Genomic DNA, 10,535 nt, shown 5'->3' with positions numbered 1-10,535 from the left:
GGAACTAGCTCTGTAGACCAGGCTGGCCTCAAACTCACAGAGATCCGCCTGCCTCTGCCTCCCGAGTGCTGGGATTAAAGGCGTGTGCCACCACCACCCAGCACAGTCAGTGTTCTTAATTACTGAGCCATTTCTCCAGCCCCCCTTAAATTTTTTGTGTGTGTCTGCTCATCCATGGAGGCCAGAAGAGGGCATCAGATCCTTTGGAGCTTCAGTGGGTCTCTGAAGAGCAGCAAATGTTATTAACTGCTGAACAATCTCTTCAGCTCTTCATATTTTTGTTTTGCAAACAGTGCTTCAAATGCTGCCTTCCAGTTAATCATTTAAAATTCATTTATGAAGGCTGGAAAGACAATAATTATAAAGAAAAATCTTGGGGCTGGAGAGATGGTTCAGTGCGTAAACACTGGCTGCTCTTCCAGAGGACCTATGTAAAGTTCCAGCATTCATGGCATCTCACAATTGTCTGCAACTCTAGTTCCAGGAGATCCAAAGCCCTCTTCTGGCTTCTACAGGTACTGGTACACACATACAAGATAAAAATGAATCTTTAAAAACAACCAGAACAACTTTAAAACATGTTTATGGTGTTGCTATTTCATGTGATTAGGCAAATCTCTCTCCCTGTCTGGATTGCAGACCCTCACACTTGCTAGGCAAATATTCAGTGACCTATATGCCCAGGTCCTTATTTTCTGTTTAATAAACGCATTCTATTCTGAAACTACATGTCAAGCTACTTACTTGTTTTTAGTTGTTTTATTATTTTGTTTGTTAAAATTTCATCTTTAGTTTACATAGTTATTATCTAAACATAATGTAATAGAAACATACTAATTTTTCCAGATGGCTGATCGGTTGATCCTTCATTTCCTATTACTTTTGTTTTCAAAATATTTATTGCATCATACAGATCTCTAAATAGAACAGTACTACATAGTTTCAAAAGTACTCTTGTTTTATGAGCATTGTCCTTTGGATCTAGTATAGTGCCTAGAACTAAGCAGTAGTCCATAAGTGGCTTTGGCAGTGATTTTATTTATTTATTTTTTTGTCTTCTTTTTTTGTTGTTGTTTTTGGCAGTGCTGGAGATTAAAACTGGTGTCTCATTTGTGCTAGGCAAACACCATTAGCACTGAACTATACTTCCAAATCCTCACCAGATATTTTTAAATTATAGGTGAGATGAAGGCTATTTTTGTGCTAAAATAGGAATCAGAAAAAGACATCTGGAATAGGTATGTAGCAAATCAGAACTTCTGCATAAGTAACTGATATCACCCAGCCTAAGTCTCCCTATCTTCTGAAATGATCTGAGCCAATAAAACTAAACAATAAACATCTAGAACCTTGAGGTGTCGGATAAAGAACGTTTGTGTCACTTGCTGGTCAGCCATAATGCCAGTGAAATACTGGGAGAAAGTATTTTTCTCATCTCTGTTTAAGAGCTCCCATGATTTCTATCTGAATTAGTGAACAGAATTTCGGGACAAAAGGAGTCTTACTAGAAACTCTGCCCAACCCTTATCATATAATTTTGAGTTGTGCCCTTAACATCCTTGTATCAAGTTATTGGCCAGACTATTTGAACACTTAGTAATGAAATGTTCATTACTTCTGAAATTAGCTCGCTTTATCACTAATGATCTTAAAGCTTCACCTTTAAATTTAGCAAAAACTTATTCTCTTTTAGAGTCAAGTCTACTAATCCGTAGAAATAAATAACAGAAATAACATCTCATATTTCTCATATTTCAAAGGTGACTCAAAAAGTGTGACTTTGACTTTTTTCTTCCATATCCCAGGGAAAGATAGCCTGACTACTGCAGAACCAGGCGGGACTATCCTCTCCCTTGTCCTATACACTCATAAAACAGGGTACACGATGAGTAGCTTCAACCACTGTTGACTAGCCCTTAATTGTTTTTATGTTTATGTGTATGGGTGTTTTTCCTACATGTATATCTATGTACCACGTGCATGCCTCATGCTCAATGAGGCCACAAGAGGGTGTTGGATCTCCTGGAACTTGAATTACAGACAGCTGTGAGGTGCCAGGTAGGTGATGAGAACTGAATCTGGGTTCTCTGCAAAAACGGCCATGCTCTTTACTGTTGGGCTATCTTTCCAGACCCCCTCCACCCCAATTAATACTTTTTAAGCCAGATGAATGTACCAAGGCCTTGCAAACTGAATTTTTATACTTAGCAAAGATGAGCTGGTTCCTTTTTTTTTTCCTTTTTTTTTTGCTAGCTTGACCACAGCACCAACTCTGCCAAAATTTAAGGAATCTTGGGTCTGCATTCCATTGTGACCACCCTTTCCTGTATACCCTGTAATCATGGTAAACAAATCAATGCTAAATGCCAAATGAGCCAAAACCTTGTGACATATCACCTGTGCTCAGCTCCCAAATTCAACCTCTGTATTACAATAGTTCCCAGTTTGTGTCTGTATGTCTTGCTTTTACTAGTCAAAATTAGTCTAGAGTTCTTCCTGGCACCTTAACTTACCTCCAAACTGGAAGGCCTGGTTTTCATCAGCTCATCCCAGAGTCGGCGCCAGATGGCCTGAGTGGAGAGACCTGTAGGAAGAAGCATCACAGTTGGCTGCCTGCTGCCCACCATGAATGAAGCGCATCAGCCTTTCATATTGTCCTCTGGCTTCAGAGGACCACTGCAACTAGATGAAGAGTTAAGAGCACTGACTCTAAGGACAGACCATCTAGATGTGAATATTAATAAACTACTCTAAAGCTATACGGTCATGGTAAGCTAATATATGTTTCATAGAGCTGTTAAAAAGGATTAAGTGACTAGATGAATTTCTCTGGGTAAAGTACCTAGGACTGTTTGGCCCATCAAGGTTACATAAATATTAGATGTTAATTGATCCAATGAAGAACAGCAGTTTGGTAAAATAGTTGGCAACTGCCATGTGGGTATTGTGAGTCCCAAATCCAGGTACTTTCCAAGAGCAGCAAAACTGAGCCATCTCTCCAGTCATATGAAGGCGCTTTTTTGATTTTTGTTCTTTGAGACAGGTCTCACTATGTAGCCTTGGCTGTCACTCTGTAGACCAGGCTGGTCTCAAACTCATAGGGGTCTGGCCTGCCTCTGCCTCCCAAGTGCTGGGATTAAAGGTGTGTGCCACCAGACCTGGCTAAGGTACTTTTTTGAAAAGCATGAAGTTCTAACTGGGTATCAGGTGTAAAAGTTACCTGAAGTACAATGTGGTGCCTTGTTCACAACCACTGACTGAGAAAGAGTAAGACAGACACTTACCTTTTTTGAGGGCAGTTTCCTCAATCCTCTCCAAGTAATATATATTGAGCAGAGGTAAGATGCTTTGAAGTATTGGACCTGGGAGGGCTACAAAAACCAAAACACAAAGTTTACTATCTTAAGGCAGCTGGAAATTCAGGGGAAAGGGTAAGTTAAACACATTGACCTGCTCACTGAGGTCAGTACACTTGTGCCCAAGAAGCACTGGGCCCTCAGTATACTGTGAGCTAGTACCTTCCTATGAAAACTAAAGATAACTTTTGCTCTCTAAACCCATTATGCTTAAAAACAAAAACAAGTTTTCCTCTGTATTCTAGAAGTGGAGGCAAGGCTAGCCCTGACCATGAAAGTTTCCCTATTACAGTCTTTGGTTGCCTCACTTATCCCTCCCACCCCCTTGTCCTCATTACAAAAAGCAGTGCTAATCTTAAGAAAAAAAGGAATGGAAAGGTTAAATAATCTGTCCAATACACAATTAACTGTATGAATCAGGATTTGTTCAACTCTCTAAAGTCCTTTAGTTTATTATACTCTGTCTTAGAACTACAGAACTTGGGGAAAAGTGATATTTGTTTTGTTTGAATCAAAATATTCTAGCATTTGGGAAGCTGAGACAGGAGGGTTATTTACAAGTTCAAGCTAGCCTGAACTATGCTTAATGAGTACCAAGCCAGCCAGGGTCCACGTAACAAAACTCTGATTCAAAAAAACTAAATAGGGGTATGTGTATTGAGGCGGTTGTGTGAAGAGGAACTAGACAGAAATGATTACCTCATGACATTAAAGATCATGCTTGTAAATTTATTTAACACAATAGCTGTCCATAATAAGATCAGTGAATATTGGCTATTATGTTTATTCTGTCAACGACATCTCTAGTCTATTAAGCTTAAGATCTTGTAGTATACCAAAACTTCCATTCCATGACCTACTTTTAAAAAATATTTTGTTCTAAAATTATATGTATATGTCTATATGGAGGTAAGTGCAGGTGCCTGCAGAGGCCAAAAGATGTTGGATCCTCTGGAGTTGGAATTACAGGCAGTTTTGATCTGACATTGGTGCTAAGCTCTAAACTCCTGTGCAAAAGGGTTCTCTATGACCACCACCACCCCCTTTTTTGAGAAGGGCTTCTTTGTGTAACAACAGTCCTGGCTGTCATGGAACTCACTCTGTAGACCAGGCTAGAATCAAACTCAAATAGATCCACCTGTCTCTGCCTTCCGAGTGCTGGGATTAAAGATGTACACCACCATTGACTGGCCAGCACCCCTGCAGGGTCTCATTCCTGGCTGGCTTCTAACTTGAGGCAATCCTCCTGTCTCATCCTCCTGAGTTTTGGGATTATAGGTATAAGCCAGCACACAAAGCTCTTCCTTGGTGTATTTTTTTCTTTACTTGAGGAATAACTGAATCTTGAGACCCAAGAATCTAGTGTACCTTTTTTTGTATCTACTAGGTATTCAGTGATACCCACTATATGTACCTGTTGAGTGAGAGCATTATTTCCCTGTTATTATACTAATGTAGGCCTGTCATCTGAAATGCTTTCTTTGACCTCTGCCTCTATATTCTGAGTCTTGCTCTTCCTGATGACATTACTCTGCTCAAACTAAAAGCTCTCTGTTCCATTCAAGATAAAGTTCAGACCTCAATCCTGATACTTAAGGTAGCACCCCTTATTCTAGTGAACTTTTCTCACTGTACTCTCGAGAAAGGGAGCCACAGCAGGGAATGAGGTCAGAGGACAGTCCGCAGGAGCCCTTACAGCAAGTGTCTTACCTGCCGAATTACCTCACTGGCCTGGTCTGTTTATCTTTAAGTTTTTGTTCACTGCACGAGTGTGTTGCCTCTATTTCCTTCCCCCTCTTGGCAAAGCTAGTCTACCACCTTCAAGAAGCCTTTCCTGTTTCCCAGCTCACCCTTTCTAAATGGCACTGCTCAACAGGCTTCTTCCTCGGCCCCTCTAAAAGTTTCTCACTGGAGTCAAGCTCTTACTGGATGGCTATTGACTTATCGAGCCCACTAGCTGCTCTCTTGTCTCCTCTCAACCAGGAACAATGAAGCCTCCCTCTTTTCCTTTCCATGTTGCTCCCCTGTTTAGTTCTCCCCTCTCACATCCACAGGAATTCTCATCTTTTCTATCTACAAACTCTACTGTTTGTTTTGTTTTTCGAGATAAGGTTTCTCTGTGTAGCTCTGGCTGTCCTGGAACCTTCTCTAGACCAGGCTGGCCTCCAATTCATAGAGATCCACAGGCCTCTGCCTCCCAAGTGCTGGAATTAAAGCCATCTGCCACCACCTAGTTTTTTGTTTTGTTTTGTTTTTTTTTTTTTTTTTTTTGGTTTTTCGAGACAGGGTTTCTGTGTGTATCTTTGGAGCCTGTCCTGGCACTCATTCTGTAGACCAGGCTGGCCTCAAGCTCACAGAGATCCACGTGCCCCTGCCTCCCAAGTGCTGGGTTTAAAGGCGTGCGCCACCACCGCCCGACTTCTAGCTCTATTAAGAATTCTTTGCTTCCTTCTAACTTATACTTTTTTTAAATTTAAAATTATTTCTTTTTAAATTTTTATGTGCATTGGTGTTTTGCCTTCATGTATGTCTGTGTGAGGGTGCTGGATCCTGGAGTCACAGACGGTTGTGAGCTGCCATGTGAGTGCTGGGAATTGAACCCATGTCTTCTGGAAGAATAGCCAGTGCTCTTAATCACTGAGCCATCTCTCCAGCCCCCTACTATCTTTTTTTTTTCTCAATTGCTTCCTTTCTGCAGGTCGGGGCCTCCAAACCACTCATCTCTTCTAGCCAAGATTAGCATCTCAGACCTTCCAGGCAAATGCAGGCTTCCACATTCCCAGGACTTCTCGGAGCCTTACTCAGCTCCACTGAGGCCTTTCTCCCATTCACCATGGGGTCATCCTGACCTTTTTCTGTTCAGTTTGGCACAGGGCCTCCACAATCTCCTACACTCACACAGGGCCCGAGGACTTCTTACCCCTCTCCCCTCCCCCACCTAAGGGAAGGCACTTGGGCCTGCTCTGCACTGGTAGCCTACTCCAAGCACAAAAGGACCTGCCTGACCACTCCGTGGTAAGGCCTTACAAAGTACTCTGGAGCCTCAACCCTTCAAACCAGCCTCCTCATGGTTTACTAAAACCTCAACTTCAATTCTTAACTGACCAGTGTCTACCTTCTGACCAAGATGTCACCACCACCCCTGGGGCCTCCTGGTGTAACAACCCCTACACATTCCAAGGCCAGGAGTTACCTCTCTCCTCCCCTACCTTCCATTTGGCCCGACCTGTGCTTTCATCCAACTTCAACCCGACCCTACACTACCACCATTCTGTCAGGCCCATGGCCTCCCCCTCTGAAGCCAGGCCTGACTCAAGGCCCTAACTTTCTCCTTAACTCTACCAGCACTCTGCACATCGTCGACCCTTTCTCCTCCTAAGTTGCCAGGCCTCCGGCCGGCGGTAAACTCCTGCAACAGGACCTTCTTGAGACCATCTGGTCGGGGCGCTCCGGGCCGCTGGCCTTAGCTCTTCAATGTGAACCGCCTCGACATGGTCCAGCCCTTTGGTTCTGGACGCTCTCGGGCCTGGGGCCTCGGTTCCCTCCCATTCGGACCACGGCTTCTCCCCACGACGCGACCTATCCCATTCGGGCTCGTCTGCCCGGGATACCCTGGCCCTTGCCCCGCCTGAGGCCTCCTGGGCCCTTCCCGCCGACCGGTCGTCCGAGCCTGGCCTTGCTTGCCGAACCTGCCCCGGGCCCCTCCACTCACTTTCCACCCTTCTTCGCCTCCCCGGCCCATGCACGGAGCCTCCGCGCTACCTGCTCTGCAGGCGGATCAGCAGCTCCGTTTAGCAGTGAGGTCTGGGGCGTCGGTGCGCTCCCTTCAGCTCTTGAGCCGTCAAACAGGCCACGGCGCCCCCAGCCTTTCGGCCTCTCCCCCAACCCTTGCTCTCCACTCGGCTGCCTCACCCCGCCCATCCGCCGGGCTTCGGGAGTCTTGCAGCCCCGGGAGGACCCTGCCAGCAGCGGTGGCCCTGAGCCGTCAGTTTATGTGGCTCCGGGCCTGGCCTCCTTGCCCCAGGCCGGGCCTGCCAATTTCAGCCCCTGACCCCCGGCAGCCGGGCCATCCCTGCCCGTCGGTTCGACATCCGAGACTCCTCGGTCCAGTTCTGCCCAGCCCAGTGTCAGTTCCGAGCCCGCGGCTCCGGCCTGCCAGTCCGGCCCCTGTCGCTAGGGCCCTGCCAGCTTTGCCCCACGCCGGGCCTTCTGGCCTCGCCCCCCGCGCCCCCCGCGGCAAGCCGCGGTTCGGGTCCACTCGCTCGCCTGGTCCCCGTCTTCACTCGGTCCAGCTCTGTCAGTCGGAAAATTCACGCTCCGACTCAAGAATCTGACTTCCAGTGCCCCGGGCTGGGCCTTGCCCCGGGCCTCTCGGCCTCGCCCCCCGCGCCCCCTAGCCGCTGGGCCGCCCCCGCTCGCTGCCGGAGGTAGCCCCTCACTCCGCCACTTACCCCACACCCCGCTCTCCAGAACCCCCATATGGGCGCTCACTGCCCGCCCGCACAGCTCGAACAGGGCGGGGGGAGCGCTGGGGCCCGAGGCCGAGCTCTTCGCTGGCGCCGCCTCCCGGGACGTGGCCTCCATGGTCGTTGCCGCCGCTACCTCACAGAACCAGCAACTCCGGGCGCGCCAGGCCTCGGGCGCCGCCATCTTGGGGAGGTGCGCGAGCCCGAGGGTGGCACACGCAGGCCGCCATCTTGAAGAGGTCAGCCCTTAGGACCGGTCCATATGTGTTATAGGTAAGAACCGGATTTACGATAAAAGAATATATCAAATGAATTAGCAAATATTTCAAGCATATTAAGAAATACCATTTGAAGAAACACTATAGATCAATATGTTTGGGCCGGGAGTGACCAAAAAGATGTTTCTTAGCAAATCCTTCGCAGGCATTCACAGCAGCTCCCCCTACCTCCTGCAGTTAGCGAGTAGTACAGGCCAATCTGTGCAGGTGTTCGAGCCTACGATGAGTATGCCGCACTTCCGGCCAGGTCGCCGGATATCCGTCAAGTGACCCTTGCAAGTCCTTCTTGATCCTGAAGTGGAGTAGGTACCGTTGTTTCTGCTGGTGTTGAATCCTGAGCAGCGTTCGGACATGGGACTAGAGGACGAACGAAAGATGCTTACCGGATCCGGAGACCCCAAAGAGGTAAGGCTAGGGGGTCGGCTCTTACTCTCCCCAATGCCCTGAGGCCCGGGACCTAGCGCATCAGAGCACTTTCCCGGGTCCTCTCAGTCCGGGTTTAACCTCCTAGGGTTGGCGGGGTGCAGGGAGGTGGCTTCCGCCGCTCATCTTCAGAATTCTTTGAGTGACCTTGGGTAAATTAATGGGTAGTCTTCCCAACCCACGATTGTGAAGGTTTAACTGGAGTTATAATGCTGTACCGATTAAAACTTGTGTTAAGAAGAAAGAAGTCTGTTTTCAGTCAGTCGGTTGTTTTGAGTCTGGTTTGACAAGTGTCTGAAGCAAACAGACCGACGTTGGTCTTTAACCTAGCTTAGGGCAGCATCACTATTTGTGGAGGTTCTGGGGACCCGAGCCTTATACCATTTTCTGTGAAAAAGTGGTTCAGGAATTGGGGTGTAGTTTTGCAGTAAAACGTTAGCCTACAATCAAGAAGGCCTGTGTTCACTCCCCAGCCCCGCAAACAAAAAGTGTTGTTTATCTTTGGAGATGGAGATGGCCGAGGACTTGTGTCTTTGGGGGCACTGTAAGAATGTGCAGTGTAATTGTGGGAAAGAGGGAGCTCTTTCCCAGGTTTGAGTACCAGTGTGGTGAATACTGACTGCTCGCTGTTCTTAGTGCTTTCCATGTACTAAGACATTTAACTGGAAGTTTCCCATGAGGTAAATATAAGGTTCATTAGTTTTGGTCATTTTTATAGATGAGGCAGCAAGCAAGGACGTTTATTATCTTTTCTAAAGGCACACCGCTAGCCAGGCAGTGCAGTTGGGAATAGAGTCCAAACGTCACAGCTTTGGAGACAGAGCTAGACCACAGTGCTTTACAAAAGCGACTCGCTTTGCTTCCATTCCTATACATTTGTCCTCCGTCCGCTTCAGGACAAGCCATCGGAGCTTTATGGACTTGGGATTATTTGGAAAATCGTTTATCCCTTAATTTTTTCTTAGCAATTTTCAGAAAGTGTTGGAGCCAGGCTCAGGAAGTTCAGCAAGGTGTCAAAAACCACAATGGCATCAGATAAGTTTTAAAATTAAGAAAATTGGGCATGGTGGACCATGCCTTTAATCGCAGCACCCAGGAGGCAAAGGCGGGAAGAAGGACCTTCTGAGTTCAAGGCTGCCCTGGTCTTTACATTGAGCTCCAGAACTATAGAGACCGCCAGAACTATAGAGACCCTGTGTCCAAAACAAAACAAACAAACAAAAAACACAAAGCCAATAAATCAACAAATCAGTAAATAATAAAATGAAGAAAGTTGAATTAATTTTGTGAAAGAACCATAATTATTGGAGATTAAATTCTTTTATTCATATGTGACTTTGTTTTTTTTCTCATTGATGGAAATATGGTCCATAATTAGACCTCTATTTCGATTTGTTTGACATGGTATTTTTGACATAATTACTAATGTTTTAACATTGCTAATTGGAAAAATGACACAATAGTCTAGAACATGAATTTCAAGTTTTTTTTCCTTACAATTTTTACTTTTTCTGTAAGCATGTATTTGTGTTTTGCTCGCGTGTATCTCTGTGTAGCACATGCATGCCTGTGTACTTCTGAAGCCATAAGAAGCCATTGGATCCTCTGAAACTGGAGTTAGAAATGTTTGCAGGCCACTGTGTAGGTGCTAGGAACAACCTGGGGGTCTTTGGAAGGTGGACAAGTACCCTTACCACTGAGCCGTCTTTTGTGTGCATTGTGTAGGAGTTGGTGTATCTATAGATCTTTTCACATGGGTTCCCGGGACCAAACTCAGGTCGTTGGCAGCAAGCAATTTTACCAGATGGTTTTAGGACTTTTTTATTCTTATACCAGACCTTGAATCCAGGGCCTTGGGTATCTGAGGTTGTGCTTTACCACTGAGCTCTGATGTCGGGTTTTGGTCTGGGTTTTTTTGAGGTTTAGGGTAGGGGACTTTTTCAACTTTTAAAAAAAATTTTTTTTAATTCATACACACACACACACACACACACACACACACACACACACAC

At 46.0% G+C, this 10,535-nt stretch overlaps 2 protein-coding genes across 3 annotated transcripts in view; one reads left to right on the top strand and one right to left on the bottom strand.

Moving 5' to 3' along the window:
- The window catches only part of Lrrc41 (leucine rich repeat containing 41), a 26,003-nt gene extending 17,954 nt beyond the window's left edge, over nucleotides 1-8,049 (bottom strand). Inside the window, exons 1-3 of one of the 2 annotated variants that reach the window (XM_005371489.3) lie at nucleotides 7,808-8,049; nucleotides 3,285-3,371; nucleotides 2,514-2,584 (exon numbers count right to left, since the gene is read on the bottom strand). In XM_005371489.3, the coding sequence (XP_005371546.1) occupies nucleotides 2,514-2,584; nucleotides 3,285-3,371; nucleotides 7,808-8,006 (357 nt within the window). In that variant the 5' untranslated portion in view covers nucleotides 8,007-8,049. Of the gene's footprint in view, nucleotides 1-2,513; nucleotides 2,587-3,284; nucleotides 3,372-7,268; nucleotides 7,733-7,807 lie in introns of those variants that run through there. The other variant, XM_026778174.1, reaches the window with a different exon arrangement.
- A 298-nt stretch (nucleotides 8,050-8,347) lies between these two features.
- The window catches only part of LOC101996968 (cytochrome b-c1 complex subunit 6, mitochondrial), a 9,886-nt gene continuing 7,698 nt past the window's right edge, over nucleotides 8,348-10,535 (top strand). Inside the window, exon 1 of the mRNA XM_005371486.2 lies at nucleotides 8,348-8,505. Coding sequence (XP_005371543.1) covers nucleotides 8,452-8,505 — 54 coding nt within the window. The 5' untranslated portion in view covers nucleotides 8,348-8,451. The remainder of the gene's footprint in view (nucleotides 8,506-10,535) is intronic.

Source organism: Microtus ochrogaster, unplaced genomic scaffold, assembly GCF_000317375.1.
Source record: "Microtus ochrogaster isolate Prairie Vole_2 unplaced genomic scaffold, MicOch1.0 UNK110, whole genome shotgun sequence".
Classification (NCBI taxonomy): domain Eukaryota; kingdom Metazoa; phylum Chordata; class Mammalia; order Rodentia; family Cricetidae; genus Microtus; species Microtus ochrogaster.
This window is presented reverse-complemented; position numbering and strand designations above follow the sequence as displayed.